This window comes from Mus caroli, unplaced genomic scaffold, assembly GCF_978045245.1.
Source record: "Mus caroli unplaced genomic scaffold, Mus_caroli_1 scaffold_13, whole genome shotgun sequence".
NCBI classification, from domain to species: domain Eukaryota; kingdom Metazoa; phylum Chordata; class Mammalia; order Rodentia; family Muridae; genus Mus; species Mus caroli.
The window spans coordinates 23127051-23143640 of record NW_028227268.1 but is presented as its reverse complement, the minus strand read 5'-3'; the positions used below and the strand labels follow the sequence as shown (position 1 = coordinate 23143640).

Sequence of the window (16590 nt, the reverse complement as noted above, 5' to 3'; positions counted from 1 at the left end):
CAGGAGATCAGCCTGCCTCTGCCTCCCAAAACTGCTGAAATTAAAAGTGTGTGCTACCATGACCAGCAGGAAACCTTAATTTAAAAGAAGCTATCTTCACTAGTAATCAAAGCAAGTACAACAATAAATATGAGCTTCAGCAAACAGACAGCTTCCACTTACGGATCAATTGTGACTTTAATACAAGACATTTTTGGGTCCCTTTGTTTGTTATCAGCAGCATTAACTGTAAGAAAATAAAATACACACTTAGAAGACATTCAAGTGCTTTAAAACACATTAGCTCTATAATAAAGAAAACACACTCACAAGTAACAAAAGAAAATATGCCATTAACAAGGCCTTAGTTTACAGCAGTCTATTGAGACAGAACCACAAGCATTTCATGCTGACTTTGAACTTGCTACATGGCAAAGAACAACCTTGAGCTCTTGATCTTCCTGCATCTATCTCCTCAGCATCGGAATTAACACCTTGCTGGCTTATTAAAGCAACTTCTGTTCACAGTACTATTTCCAGAGCAAAAGTGAATTTTCTGGACTTTATTGGACTGCTTCTTTTTTTTCTTTTTCTTCTTTCTTTTTGAGGTAGGGTATAACTGCCCCAGAACTCACTATGTAGATCAAGCCAACTTTCAATCCAGACACTTACCCACCTGTGCAGGGATTAAAGGTGTGAGCTGCCACGTGCAGCCCAACCCCCCCCGCCCCCACTACCTCACTTCTAACCACTAACTACTTGAAATGACAGCCGCTATGTCTACAGAAGGTTTGCTATGAATGATACCTAGGACTTTTTTTTTTTTTTTTCCGAGACAGGGTTTCTCTGTGTAGTCCTGGCTGTCCTGGAACTCACTTTGTAGACCAGGCTGGCCTCGAACTCAGAAATCCGCCTGCCTCTGCCTCCCAAGTGCTGGGATTAAAGGCGTGCGCCACCACGCCCAGCGATACCTAGGACTTAACCAGTAGATCTTTATATCAAAATATTTACTTACCTAGAATCTCATCAAAGATTTTATACAAACCAGGAACAAAAGTGACTTCCCTGTAGTTAATGCCAACATCTTCATCGTAAACCCACATTTGCTAGAAAAGGCAAAGAAAGTTATTTTTATCTATCTATCTGTTTATTGTTTTGTCATTAACACTCTTAGCCTTTTCTTTTTTGAGACAGTGTCTCACTATGTAGCACTGACTGGCCAGAAACTGGCTACACAGACCAGACTGGCCTCAGAGATCCACCTGCCTCTGACTCCTGAGTGTTGGGATTAAAGGCGTGCACCAACACAACCAGGAGTGAAGTCTTCTAGAATAAATGTTGAAACACACACACAGTCTGCAGTATATACATGAATGATGGATTAGTTCCAATGACAGTAAATAAGTTAAAAAAAAAAATTAACCTGACAGAATATGCCATGGCAATAAAGCAAGCAAGCGCACTTAGCTAGTTTGGTTTTACCTGGGTCACTAACTCCACAGAGCCAATGTAGGTATCTGGGCGGAGTAGGATATGTTCCAGTTGTGTTTTTTTCTGATAGATTCTTTCAATAGACAATCTTTTCTTGCCATCTTCATTCTTCTTTTTGTTCATTAGCATATTTTCATTTACAGGCTAGGCATTAGGGAAAGTAAAAATAAACTTAATTTTAGCCACAAGTTTATCAGAAGTGGTCAACAAAATATCTGCAACAATGATAAAAGTCAATACACTATATCACCTACCCTGCTTGTAGGTACTGGTAGAGTTTACATAGTTTTGAACAAAGAAGTCAATTAAAATCCTTGTGATTAGGTTCTGTGGTTTGAGTATTCGTGATGCTGGGGATGGAACCCAAGGCCCGCTTTGCATGCACATGCTAGGCAAATGCTCTGACCACTGAGCAAAATCCCCAGACCGTTTTTTCACCCCCTATTGCTGTTTTTGAGAGTCCCATTAAATAGCTTAAGTCATCCTCCTGCCTCAGTCTCTGGAGCAGCGGCCATTTCAGGCCTGCCCCACTAGGTCTGGCTACAGATGCCCGTTTAAATAGGTATTTTAGTTCAGCAAATATGGACATTTCTGCCTTGAGTAATATTTTTTATGTCATCGATAAACTACACTCAACTTCTTCCATCTAATGGGAAACTATTTACTGAGTGCCGACAGAGGCTCGTGCGGGTTACAGATGGTGGTATCCACCCGTAGCAGTTGGGATACTAGCAATGCAAACCCTTGGCTCCATTCACATCCCGAAACTGGACTTTTTTTTCTTGAGCCACTCGGTCGGCCAGCTCCTCAATGGGAACTGCCATGCTCTGCACAGTCCGTGATGAGTTATTCAAATCACCCAGGGAAGTTAAGAGGGCCACTGAATTCGAGTATAAGCCGGCTGGAAGTCACACACAAGCCATTAGACTACAGACCGATCGCGGGACCAGTTGAACCTGCTCCCACAAACAATAAAAACACAACACTCAAGAACCCAGATTAGATTATAGATATCATTTCGGAAACAGCTTCACCCAGTCCACGACCCCTCAAGGCCCAGAAGATGGGGCTGACCGGATCCAGCCGGTCGCCGGCCAGCGCTCGGCCTAAGAACCTCAACTCTCGCCGCCAGCCGTGAACGCAGAGGCCACGTAAGGGCTCTGCCACCCGGCCCCAACCGCGAACTGTACCTGCAGCGGTGACAACTCCATGGTGACAGTCCGGAAGGGGCTCGAGAATCCTGAAAGCGACAAAACCAGTGGGAAACGCTAGGCGACCCGCGACCCGCGACCTGGACGTTCCCCTCACAGACGCTTGTCGGTTAGGAGAGCTTCCCTAGTTTCATTTGAATCTTTATCTAGCCCGCCCAAATCAGAGGAACCAATCACCGACTCGCTCTCATTGGCTCTGTTTGCAGTAACCAATCGTAGATAGTCTTTTATTCGAATAAAAGACCGCCTTTTCGAATGAACCAATTAGGTAAAGGAAGGCGGAAGAATCTTCAAAATGGACCAATGGCAATTGTTGGTGGGACTGACAGGAAATCTGACCAATGAGGAAGGTCCATGTGCTCTGAGAGGCACTCTGAAGAGAGGGAAGGCATTTTGGAAGTGCAAAGTGGTTGACTAAGCCGTCCTTCTGAATAAAACTAGAAACGGATGCTCATTCTTTATTTCAGATCTGTTGAGATTACAGAGAGTCTTAACCCTGCGATGAGTTTTCCTTTTTTTTTTTTTTCTGACCGAAGAAACAACGCCATCCCTCCCTCAAGGCTGGCTAAGGCAGCGGTTCTCAGCCTGTGGGTCGTGACCCTTTTGGGGGTCGCATATCAGATAGTTTACCTTACAACTCATAATAGCAGCAAAAAATTACAGTTATGAAGTAGCAATGGAATAATTATGGTAGCAGGGCACCACAACATGAGGCGCTATGTTGAAGGGTCGCAACCTTAGGAAGTTGAGAAGCACTGGGTTAGTGCTGGCAAAGTTCTGGCAAGTTCTTCCGCTTACGGTCTTAGGCTTCCACACACGAAGAGCATAGAGACGCCAGCAAAATCGCAAGCAGCGCTAACACTCCCTGTGGATCACCCCTGATACAAAGGTTCATTCATGCTTCTTCGGTGGAGCTGAGAGGCCCTCATGAGACGCGAACTTCTCCCTCAGTCAGCTGCTGAGGGAATCTACAAGAGCTCTTTATATTTGCCCTCCATGCATAATGCAGTCTAGAGCACCGTTCAATTTGACATAAGAGGTGGGGGCTTGGTGGGTTCTCGATGGAGGAAGCTTCACTTTCTTGTGCTAAAAGTAAAAATGATAGATATAAGCTGGTTGTGTGTGACGACACCACCCCTTTAATCCCAGCACTTGGGAGGCAGAAGCAGGTGGATCTTGGAATTTATGGCCAGCCTGGTCTACAGAGCAAGTTCCAGAGCAGCCAGGGCTACACAGAGAAACCCATTCTCTAACCCCACCACCACCCTAAAAAAAGCGCTAGCTATTATCAGCAAGGAATTTGGTAAATTTAAACATTTTTCCTTTCCAAAAGGCGCCCAAGATCAACCATTATTAAATAACTTCACGTGTCCAACGACTCTGCTGGCAACGTGAAAGAGAAGGCCAATGAAGAAATGTGGCCTGGCTGTGGGAAAACCAAAGGAGTAGAGTTTTAACCTTATTCTGATCCTGTCTTCAGTGTTTTTAGCCTTGTCCCGTGTGTTAATAAAGGAGGGTGATTTCAGTGCTCAGGGCCACTAGGGACACAGCAATTAGGACTTTTTTTTTTGGTGTTTTTTTGGGGGTGGGTAGGGTGGAGGTGGGTTGTTTTAAGACAGGGTTTCTCTGTGTAGTCCTGGCTGTCCTGGAACTCACTCTGTAGACCAGGCTGGCCTCGAACTCAGAAATCCGTCTGCCTCTGCCTCCTAAGTGCTGGATTAAAGGCGTGCACCACCACTGCCTGGCCTAGGACTTCTGTCCAGTCAGAAGACTGACCAGGTTATGGGTGCCAGAACCAGTGTGTCACTCTCTGCAGCTTTCCTTGATGTTGAGAAGCCAGGCATGCTACGGAAGGGAAGTCAGAGAGAGAGGGAGAGGGAGTAAGAGAGCAAGAGAATAAGAGTTAAGAGAGCAAGGGGTGGGGGGAGGGAAAAGCAGCTCTTTTTATAGTGGGCTGGGCTACCTTGTTGTTGCCAGGTAACTGTGGGGGTGGAGTCTTGAGTGAATACCAGGAGCATGGGGCATTACCAGCAGTGACCCGATGGCCACTCTCTGCAGGAGGCTGTGGGGGGCTGCAGCTGCGACAGGAGCCAGGGGCTCAGGACGTGTGGCCAAACTACCCTCCCATGAAGGCGGAAGTCACCGTCCACTAGGCCTCTGGGGTTCCAGGCCTGAGCTCCAGGAACTTACTCAGTAAATCAGGCTGGCCTTGAACTCAAGATCAGCCAGAACTCAGATCTGCCTTGAACTCAGATCCCCTGTTTTTATCTCCCAAGTGCTGGCTTAGTGTTAGATATTAAACCTAGCGTTTTCTCTGACCCGCCCCTTCTTCTCTTCTGCACACACAGCTTTTTTTTTTTTTTTTTTTTTTTTTTTCCCCTGCCAGAACTTCCACCTCCTAGGAGTCCTTTAGGGTCTTTTACAGGACTTGCAGGATCCACTGAGGGTGGAAGTAGGTGTACATGTCTCTGTTATCAATCTGGGGCACTCCTGGAGGAGGAGCTACCTTTCCTAACTGTAGGGGGTTGTGCAGAACCAGCCTGCCTCCATCTTAGGCTTTAAAGCCCATTTACAATAAAGACAAACTAGGCTCATTCCTTTTTATGATGAAACTTGTGTTTCTCAAGGATTGGGCTGTCCGCCACCTGTAACCTTTACAAATGGTTTTGCACTGCCTGTTCCAAGAATGGCAATCATGTTTTCATTTCAAAAAGTTAATAACGGGGGGGGGGGGGGCGCGGGGGGCTGGAGAGATGGCTCAGCAGTTAAGAGCACTGACTGCTCTTCTGAAGGTCCTGAGTTCAAGTCCCAGCAACTACATGGTGGCTCACAACCATCCATAATGAGATCTGACGCCCTCTGTGGAGTGTTTGAGGATGGCTGCAGTGTACTTACACATAATAAATTTAAAAAGTTAATAAAAGCCGGGCGTGGTGGCGCACGCCTTTAATCCCAGCACTCGGGAGGCAGAGGCAGGCGGATTTCTGAGTTCGAGGCCAGTCTGGTCTACAAAGTGAGCTCCAGGACAGCCAGAGCTATAAAGAGAAACCCTGTCTCGAAAAACCAAAAAAAAAAAAAAAAGTTAATAAAAAGTTAATAACCATCTTGCGACCCTACCTTTGTTTCAAAAGGGTTGTTATGGCTGCCTTGCTGTGACTGCCTGTGATTCATCCACCTTGCGATCGTGCCTTGGTTCCAGGAAGTCAATATGACTCACTTGCTGTGCTTCTGTTCTGCTCCTGTAACCCCACCTATTTTGCCCACCAAATCCCCCATTTGGAAACCCCCTACCCATGAGCTATAAAAACCTTGTCTCCCTCACATACAAGGCTGACCCCTCAAACCCTGCATGCCCACGTATACAAATAAAAAGTTCGCCTTAATGAATTTGATCATGATGATTTGGGTTGGTGGTCTTTCTCCTCCCATCAATGACACTAACTGGCCGACTGAGTGGGAGCTTTGGACTCTTTTGCCCCTCTATTTCTCTCTGCCTGCCTCTCTCTCTGTGTATCCTCCTATCTCCCATTGACTGAGACCCAGGAGTTGGGTCCCCAGATCTCCTACAGAGCTCAGTCTCTGGGAGGCCTGCTCCAAAGGGAGATAGAGGACCACATACCTTGGAGAAGACTAAGGGAATTTCCACAGGGAAGTGACTCTGGACCATTAGCCCTCAATCTACTGAGAAGTTCCCTCTGGCAGGATGTATATACTCAACAACTTAGTGTCTAGGAATCACGAATGAGATCCCATAGTGTGCTGAGTTGTACAGTGTTTTTTGTTTGTGTTAGATTATTAAAACAGCTGTAGGGAGAGAGAAAGTAGAAGGAAGGAGATGCAAAGCTTAGGTGGGATCGTGTTTATTCATAGCCACAGTGACGGGGTGTCGCTATCACCCACATGTGTGGATAGTCAAGATGTCCACCGGAAGCCGGGCGTGGTGGCGCATGCCTTTAATCCCAGCACTCGGGAGGCAGAGGCAGGCGGATTTCTGAGTTCAAGGCCAGCCTGTCTACAGAGTGAGTTCCAGGACAGCCAGGGCTATACAGAGAAACCCTGTCTCGACAAAAAAAAAAAAAAAAAAAAAAAAAAAAAAGACATCCATGGGGGAAAATGTGGCTCCTTCTGGGGGCAGAAATGAGTTCCGAAGGCCACAAGGGAAGCTGGGAAGTGTAGTCTTTCAGCAGGGAGCAAGCATTCTTAACACTGAGAGGAGATAAAAAAAATGCAGGGCAGGGGTGTTATAAGCTGTTTTCTGCTGGAGGGTGTTTGTCAGAGAGGGCAGTTCTGAGTTCATTGAAGAGGGGCATCCTCTGGTCATGGAAGAGTCTCAACTTGATCGGCTACAGCCAGGTGGTGGTGGCATACTCCTTTAATCCCAGGACTCAGTAGGCAGAGGCACATAGATCTCTGTAAGTTCAAGGCCAGCCTGTTCTACAGAGTTCCAGGACAGCCAGGGCTGCAGAGAGAAATCCTGTCTTGGAAAACAAACAAGCCAAAAACCACAAAAAGAACAAAACAACCCAAAACTTGATTGGCTGCGATGGGCAGGCGAGGTGAATTACCATCCTGTATTCTTGAAGATAATGAAAAATAGTTATTAAAGAGCTGTCTTAGGTGCTGTAAAGAGATGCCATGGCCAAGGCGAATATTATAAAGAAAACATTTAACTGAGGCTGGCTTACAGTCATTCAGTCCATTATCATCATGGTGGGAAGCACGGCAGCATCCAGGCAGACATGGTGCTGGAGGAGCTGACGGTTCTATATCTTGATCTGAAAGCAGGAAGGAGGAGACTGGATGTGTTTCACACTGGGCTTAGTTCGAGCATTTAAGACCTCAAATTCCCACCTTCACAGCGACACACTTCCTCTAACAGGGCCACACCTCTTCCAATAAGACCATGCCTCCTAATAATGCCACTTCCTATGGCCAAGCATCCAAACACTTGGATCTATGAGGGCCATACCTATTTAAGCCACCACAGAGGCTAGATATAATTTGGTTACAGAGTAAAAGCAGAGATTTTTCCGAGAAGACTGGGGATGAGGGAGGAACAGAGGCAGGAGAAATGGGGAGAGTGGGTGATTCAGGGTGACAGTGACTGTGACATTACCAGGACTACTATGACACTGAAGTGAACTAACAGCAGTGGCAGGGAACTACAGCATCAAAGGAAGGGAACAGAAGAAAATAGAGGACTCATGCAAAGAATTATTGCTGGCCCAGGATGAAGGGAGGAAGGCCCCATTTCATCAGTTTCTCCATAGCATCTAAAAAGTCTTTTTGCAGACATATGAGAAGAAAATTGTTGTAGGATGAGAATTATTGGGGCAACGTGCCTGGGACATTTTGTTTGGGTATAGGGTGAAGTTTAAAAGACAGAGTAAAAACACCAATATGAGGATAAAGAGGTCGAATGACCCACAGGAGGAGGAGCCTGAGTGGGAGGGAACCAGAAGCATTTTGTCTGGTCCCGGTGTCTTTAGGCTCCATCTCAAACCAGTTAGGATTAGTCAGCATGGAAGCAGCATTGATAGTGGAGGAAGGCACAGGTCCTATCTGTGGCAGCACTCAGAGCTAGTCCCTTTCCATTGTGGAACACAGAGGCAGTCAAGGATTCCGACTGGTCCTGAAGGTTGTCAAACTGGTCTGAGCTGGTGAAACAGAGAAGTTAATCAATGCAAAGAAGGAGTCAGTCCAGCTGTTTTAGTTCTGAATCCTAAAAACACGGCCCAGGGTGGATAGAAGAGGGATGAGTTGGCCCCATTTGTCTCCCTTTTAGGGGTTGCCTGAGCTGCTTTCAGGGATTTTGGGGTGGGGGGTATTGGTCTCTAAGTAACAACTAACTCCTCCTCCTCCTCCTCTCCTCTCCCCTCCTCCCCCTCCTCTTCCTCCTCTTCCTCTCCCTCCTCCTCTCCCTCCTCCTCTTCCGCCTCCTCCCCCACCTCTTCCTCCTCCTCCCCTATCAGCCTCCACCTGATCCTTCTCAACAGTCTTACAGAGTGAATTAGGGTCCAGAATCATTGTTTTATAGATGTCAAAATTGAGGTCAGCCATACTGAAGAGGGGAGCTCACAGGGCATAGCTGATAAGGATGGAGCTGGCCTCGCAACCCTGGCTCTGACAGTGGGACACCAAGGTTCTCAATTTTACAGCTGGTGCATACAAGTCTGGGAGCAGCAGTCTTCTCTGTCATTGGCCCTCTGGGTTCCCTCTAGCATAGGGCCCAGTTTCTGATGCTCCTCTGGCACCGTGATTTGGTAGAATGAGACTCTGACTGCACAGATCTGGAAATTTGCTATCCCCAAACATCAAGTCTCTGGAGACACAGCAGGCTAACTAAGGCAGCGAGTGTGGTCAAGCTTCACGTACAATAGGCCTTGTTTCTGGGGCCACATAGTCTTGTCCCTCTGCCCTCAACCCTCCAGTTCCCACCTTCAGAGTATGGCTCCTTCTGTTAGGCCAAGGACAAGACTGCAGCAGAAGAGATTCCTGGTGTGTGAGGTGGGGAAAGTATTGGGTTTCTCTCTGAGAGACTGCCTCCCCACAGTTCGGCTTAGATCTGGGGTTCCAGGGCTGTGTCTTCAGCACCCTGACTGAGAGTATCAGAACTATCAGGTTGGCTCTATAGCTGGCTCATGGGGAAGACACATCAGCCTCGGACACAGGGACCTTGGTCATTGAAGTTCGAGGGTCAGGGGCTCAGTACTGACAGCATTGCCCAATGATGGAAGAGACACTGCTAGGTTTGAGGAAACACAAGGCTATGGTACCTCTGTGTGTGTATGGATGTGTGTGTGTATGTCCATGTGTATGCATCTGCATGTGTGTGAATGTGTATGTATGTGTGCACATGTCCATGTGCATACAAATCTCTGCTTATGTGTCTATATGCATGCATGTGCATGTGCATGTGCATGTATGTATGTGTATGTGCTCTTATGTGTGCATGTGTTGAAGGCTGAGTGTGAATGGAGTTTAAGCTCCATTGTCTATATGCATGCATGTGCATGTGTATGTATGTATGTGTATGTGCTCATATGTGTGCATGTGTTGAAGGCTGGGTATGAATGGAGTTTAAGCTCCATTGTCTCACAAATAGGTTAACTCACATTTAGTTGCAGTGACCTTAGGCCAGTCTTTTTACTGCCTGGTGTGCGTTTATATGGTTACCATGGTAACTATGATCACAATGGCTAATGTACTGACACCAACCCTCCCAGACACAGTGTCATCCCTGCAGTTTTGCCCAGTCCTCTCAGGCTGGGCTGACACTATCCCTCAGTTATAACCGAGGGCATTCGAAGATAGAGAGAAGGTATCACTTTGATAAATCTCAAAGCCAGTCAACAGCAAATCCAGGACCACATTAGGCATTTTGGCTTCTAACTCTTTTGGCCAGTCATGGTTAATATCACTGGACACTTACTATGTATTGGGTACCAGTTTAAGTATTTTATCAAGGGTTTTCTCTTTCTTTCTTTCTTTCTTTCTTTCTTTCTTTCTTTCTTTCTTTCTTTCTTTCTTTCTTTCTTTCTTTCTTTCCTTCCTTCCTTCCTTCCTTCCTTCCTTCCTTCCTTCCTCCCTCCCTCCCTCCCTCCCTCCCTCCCTCCCTCCCTCCCTTCTCTCTCTCTCTCTCTCTCTCTCTCTCTCTCTCTCTCTCTTCCTTTCTCCTGGGACTCACTTTGTAGATCAGGCTGACCTTGAACTCACAGAGATCTATCTGCTTCTGCCTCCCAAGTGCTGGGATTAAAGGCATGCATCACCACCATGCCCAGGCTTTTTTTTTTTTTTCTTTTAATTTAATCATCTTGGACACCCTAGGTGACATTCACTTCCTATGAAAGATAGGGATGGTCTGGAGAGATGGTTCAGTGGTTAAAAGCTGACTGCTCTTCCAAAGGTCCTGAGTTCAATTCCCAGCAACCACATGGTGGCTCACAACCATCTGTAATGGGATCTGAAGACAGCTGCAGTGTACACACACAACACATAAAATAAATATTTAAAAGAAAGAAAGAAAGAAAGAAAGAAAGAAAGAAAGAAAGAAAGAAAGAAAGAAAGAAAGAGAGAGACACTTAGGCACTGGCTAACATCTGGACTCTGTTGACAGGAATACAGTAAGGCTGACTTAAAAGTCATCACTACAAAACAACAAACAAAAGATGTAATTTTCAAAACACTTTATTTATTTAGGTAGGTGAGTGAGTGTGTGTGTATATGTGTGTGTGTGTGTATATGTGTGTGTGTGTGTGTATGTGTGTGTGTATGTGTGTGTGTATATGTGTGTATGTGTGTATATGTGTGTGTATGTGTGTATGTGTGTGTGTGTATGTGTATGTGTGTGTGTATGTGTGTGTATGTGTGTATGTATATGTGTGTGTGTGTATGTGTGTGTGTGTATGTGTGTGTGTGTATGTGTGTGTGTATGTGTGTATGTATGTGTGTGTGTGTATGAATAGGGATGTCAGAAGACAACTTTCAGGAATCTGTTCTCTTCCTTCCCCAGGCAGGTTTTGGGTGATGGAACTCAAGTCTTCATGCTTGTCAGCAAGCACCTTTACCAACTGTGCTGTCTTTTAGCTTCTTCTTCTTCTTCTTCTTCTTCTTCTTCTTCTTCTTCTTCTTCTTCTTCTTCTTCTTCTTCTTCTTCTTCTTCTTCTCCTCCTCCTCCTCCTCCTCCTCCTCCTTCTTCTTCTTCTTTTTAATGAAGTATAGGGTTTGAGGGGCTAGCTCAGTGGGTGAAGTACCTGAAGCACAGACATGAGGGCACGTTAGGATTCTACAGCACTGATGTAAAAGCTGGGTGTGGTCAACTGCACCTCTATCCTTAGGTGGTATGGACAGTGGGCAGGCAGGCTGATCTCCTGACCACACTAGCATCCAGTTTAGCCATCAGTAAGTACCAGGTTCAGGGTGAGACCCTGTCTCAAAAGCTAGGATGGGTAGTGATGGAGGAAGACAGCTGATGCCAGCCTCTGCTTTTGCACGCTCTTAAACAACATGCACCTTTTCAGCAGAGTGCTGCACACACACACACACACACACATGCAACTGCAATCACAGATACACATATGCTACACCCATGTATACACCAAACCATTAAAATATAGCACTGTCGGCTTTCATCAACCTATGCAGATCTGTGTCTGTGAGACCTGGGATTTGAGGATCTTAAAGAATGTGGCAGACTACCATCTAATGCTATAGACAACTTTACTTCAGTTCCAGTGTGCCTTTATAGAGGAGTGGGACAAAGAGAGTAGTGATCCAAGGAAGGCTGAGTTCAGAAGAATCACATAGCTAAATGCCAGTAGGCACATACTAAATATCAACAGAGCAGCCCATTCCCAGAACGTTCTCAGGGCAGACCAATCTAAACACAATTACCTGGCACGTGCTAGAGATTCTTTCTGGGAAAGCATGAAGCAAGGCAGAAGGCCAGATCCAGATCCAGGGCACACTGAGGACAGGGCTCAGCTCAGCCCTTTCACCAGATTGCGTTCGATAGCTATGTTCCGACACCCAACAAGAATAAACATGTCTTGTAAATTGAGTGGAAATGTTTGTCGCAGGAGCACAAAAATCACATCCAAGAACAATTCAGGGAACAAAATGCACTTGAGGTAAAGGCCCTCTGCCTTTTCTCCTGGAGCCTCTTTTGCAGTTCCCCAAGGCATTGCTCACCGTGCATAATTTCTCTGACCATGTTCTGACATAGTCTATGTACGGATAAGTGTGCAGAAATGAAAAAATGTTTAGCTCAATGAATATTCCTATAATGACTGTATGTACCAGATAAATAACTGATAATTGTTATATATTCCATGTTTGTCCCCATTCTTTTTCCTGAAGGTAATTTGTAACTTTAATTATTTTCAAATCCTTTTTTTTGTTTTTCGAGACAGGGTTTCTCTGTGTAGCCCTGGCTGTCCTGGAACTCACTTTGTAGACCAGGGAGGCCTCGAACTCAGAAATCAACCTGCCTCTGCCTCCCAAGTGCTGGGATTAAAGGCATTCACCACCATTGCCCGGCTCAAATCCTATTTTTAATGATGGTTCTTAAATGCTTTCACCTCCCTTCAGTCCACTGCCCACCAGAGGTAGTTGAATGGAAAGGATTCTCAGGAAGTGGAGCTGTTTAGAAAGGTTCTTTGACTGGCAATTGGCAGTTCAGTTCACGGGTTGGCAGCAGCGGCAGCTCGATCCACTCTCAGATACCTCACTGACACACCAGTAGTGCATGTAGTTCAGTGGAGTCGGGTTAGCAACAGCAGTGACATGACCTAGCAGAGAGAGCCAGGTCTCAGCCTTGGTTCAAGTCAGCAGGAGGGACCAACAGGAGCACCAGGAGACGTTCTCTGCTGTGCCTCTCTCAGGGAAGCAAAGATCAGCGAAGACACAAGACCCACAAGCATTGCACAGCAACCCAAGCTCTCCCTCCATCACTCCTTGGAGTCCTATTTATACTCTCCAAACATTACGTGTTCTCCACATGTCTTGCCTAAGCACAGGTCTTACCTCAGCAAAACATCATCCAACACAACTGACTCTTCAAAGAACCCTTAGGTTTCCACTTCAGTAATTTTTACCATTAAATTTTTTTGAGGTGGGGAGGTTTCGAGACAGGGTTTCTCTGTGTAGCCCTGGCTGTCCTGGAACTCACTTTGTAGACCAGGCTGGCCTCGAACTCAGAAATCCACCTGCCTCTGCCTCCCAAGTGCTGGGATTAAAGGCGTGTGCCACCACCGCCCGGCTACCATTAAATTTTTTTAAAAAAATTTATGTGTATGGGTATTTTGTCTGCATATATGTCTGTGGAGGTCAGAAGACTTTTGGGGGTCCTTCCATTGTAGGTTCTAGTTTGTCAGGATTGCATGGCAGGTGCCCCTACCTGTGAGGCACCACATTAACTCACTAGTAACTATATTATCTAAAATGTTATGTGTGTGAGTGGTTTGCCCACATGTATGTCTGGTGAGCCACATGTGTGCCTGGTGCCCTGGGGGCCAGAAGAGGGTCTTGGATCCCCTAGAACTGGAGTAACTGACAGTTTTGAGTTATTACGTGAGTGCTAGGAATGGAAACTTATACAGAAGAGCAGCCGGTGTTCTTAACCACTGAGTCATCCCTCCTGTACCAGCAGTGAGTATTTTAAACAGCACCTCGTGAACGGCACTCGAACACATTTTAGAACACACACCTTTGTATTGGGAATGTACATCTAGGGGCGGAATTGCAGGTTGCTTCCAGTCCATTGTACATATTTATCTTCTTACTATCAGTATGAGCTGAAGGCCCTTTTCCTCTACGACCTGCTATTGTCCGGATTCAGAGTTTTTACCACCTTGGTGACTATGGGTCTCTTGACAGGGACCGATGATTCCACAGAAGAGGTGTGGAAGTCAGCAGAGGGCAGCGTGCAGACTCCCAGTGCTACTAGAGAAAAGAGAAGCCATACAGCTGTGGGAGAAAGGATATACGGGTGTGTACAGGTGTTGCGATTTCTCTTCATCTCAACCTATTCTCTGGGGTTTGCTAACTCCAATGACCCTCTGTGGAGGCACTCTAAGCTTAGAGCCCTTTTGGGGTTCTCTTTTTGGCTCAGCGGACCCTTGGTGAAGAGTTTCTTTAGTGGGTAAGTAACAAGCACTTTGTTCCCCAGAGCTGGGCAGGGCCTGGGAGCCCTCTAGTGTATAGAGGAGAAAGGGCAGAGATCTCACATTGATTCTGGGTTTCTGACCAAAGGGATCAGGGAAGACAAAACAAGTGTTCTCTCTAAGCCAGCAGCACCTGGCTCTGTCTGCGGAGAGTCTGCAGAATCTTCTAGATTGCACTGTCTTCTCTCCCTTCCATCCTCCCCTGAGTTCTGAATGTGTGGTAACAGCTCCTGCACAGAGGCAGGTGTGTGCACAGCACGTTGATCTATTACACACAGGACTTGCTGGATCCTTTGCTATCTGCTTGCCTTTGGGTGAGCCTTGTCTTTTTTGGGGTGGTGACAGCACTTTCACGGGAGTCCAGCCTTGTTCACTTGGCTTGTCTTTGGTATAGGCTTCTGTCAGTGAGAAAGAGAGTTCATTGCTGCCCACTGGCCTGGAGACAAGGCAGACGCTGGAGGGTTGGGAGCTTTGTCAGAGGGTGCTTTGTATTTCCACAAAAGAGCTCCCGAAGTCTGGTGGTGGTGGTGGTGGTGGTGGCACGTGCCTTTAATCCCAGCACTTGGGAAGCAGAGGCAAGTGGAACTCTTGAGTTCAAGGCAGGGCTACACAGAGAAACCCTGTCTCAAACAAACAAAAAACAAAAACAAAGGGCAGAAGCAAACAAATAAAGCCCTCCAGAATTCTAATATTCCAAGATTGCCAGAGGTGGACAGGGCTTCCAAATTCAATGGGTTCTCCCAACCCCCTGTACAAAGAGTAAGACTGTAGTGAGGAAGAGAAGTGGTCACAGAGCTGGAAAGTGACTGATCTGAAGAAAGATAAGAATCAGGATGCCCACCAGCCCCAGTGCAGATAGACTGACTACCCTCTTTGTGCCTCCTCCCCTGCCCCGGAGTCTTGGCCTGTCCTGAGGCAAGAGCCTGGACTCTAGAGATAGGCTGGACAGGCGTTCTCTCTGCATTGTGGGGCCTCTCTGAAGATCCTGGCTTCCCTGATTACATCAGTGCAAGTATGAAGCCCTGGTAGGCAGGCCGTCCTGATATGGTTTTGCTTGGCCCACGCGTGGGGGCAACTTTGGGGTTGTCCTATCAGTACTTGGATGTCGGCGGATAGGAAGGGGATTAGTGTAGACACAGTGAAGTCCAGGGCAGTCAGGAGTGGGCTGGAAAGCAAGTTTATAAAGAGGCCTGAGGCAAAGCCGGGCGTGGTGGCGCACACCTTTAATCCCAGCACTCAGGAGGCAGAGGCAGGCAGATTTCTGAGTTTGAGGCCAGCCTGGTCTACAAAGTGAGTTCCAGGTCAGCCAGGGCTATACAGAGAAACCCTGTCTCGAAAAACAAAAACAAAAACAAAAACAAAAACAAAGCAAAAGGCCTGAGGCATAGTCCCATACTGATACTGACTCCCCGTGCTCCGTGTAAACTCTGTGTCACAGACTTCTGCCCTTGATTTCCGTGTAGAGTCTTTCCGATGGCTGACTCAAGGGACAGTGAGGCATAAGAGCTAATTGTACAGACAGGAGCCAGACAGCTTAGGCTCACATCTTTGTCCCTCGACCTGCTATGTGACTTTGAGTAAGTTATGTAATCCTTATGTGCCTCGCTTTTCCTGTCTTAAAAAGACAACACTGATAACGCTGACTCCATGAAGCTCCCTGTGACACGGTCAATGGGAGTTAAAGGGTTAATTCTCATAATTATATATTTTTGTCTATCCCATCAGACAAGATGCCCCCGAGGGCAAGCTTATCAGATTGGGTGTTCCCTGAGAACAGAATGTATTTGTTTGTTTGTTTATTTATTTATTTATTTATGGAAGGTCTCACTATATCCTGGAACTCACTATATAGACCAGGCTGGTCTCCAACTCACAGAGCTCCTCCTGCCTCTGCCTGTGCTGGAATGAAATATATGCACCACCATGCCCAGTCACAACTCTCTCTTTATTGGCTTTGAGAGCCCCAACCCCTACTTGCAATCTGTTTTCTGAGGTCAGCAGAAGTCTGGAATTGTCCCAGGAAGGCAGCTAATGAGACTGGCTGATCAACAAGTCAGAGAGAGGATGGGCAGGAAGGGGCTGGATGAACGGTGGGGGAAGAGTGTCCTCATCTGTGCATCAGGTAGAGTGTCTTCCCAGGTCCCAGGAAGCAGGGACTGATAAAACTGTCCATGCTCCCTCCCAGGCAAGAGCAGGGAAATAGGATTCTGCTTCCCAGAGGATTACTGCTTCCCAGAGGATTCCAG

The 16590-nt window shown here is 46.6% G+C and overlaps 1 protein-coding gene across 1 annotated transcript in view; it reads right to left on the bottom strand.

Moving 5' to 3' along the window:
- The window catches only part of Top2a (DNA topoisomerase II alpha), a 30258-nt gene extending 28651 nt beyond the window's left edge, over window positions 1-1607 (bottom strand). The window contains exons 1-3 of the mRNA XM_085829578.1: window positions 1462-1607; window positions 995-1085; window positions 163-226 (exon numbers count right to left, since the gene is read on the bottom strand). Of these exons, the coding sequence (XP_085685704.1) occupies window positions 163-226; window positions 995-1085; window positions 1462-1599 (293 nt within the window). The 5' untranslated portion in view covers window positions 1600-1607. The remainder of the gene's footprint in view (window positions 1-162; window positions 227-994; window positions 1086-1461) is intronic.
- Between the last annotated feature and the right edge of the window lie 14983 nt (window positions 1608-16590).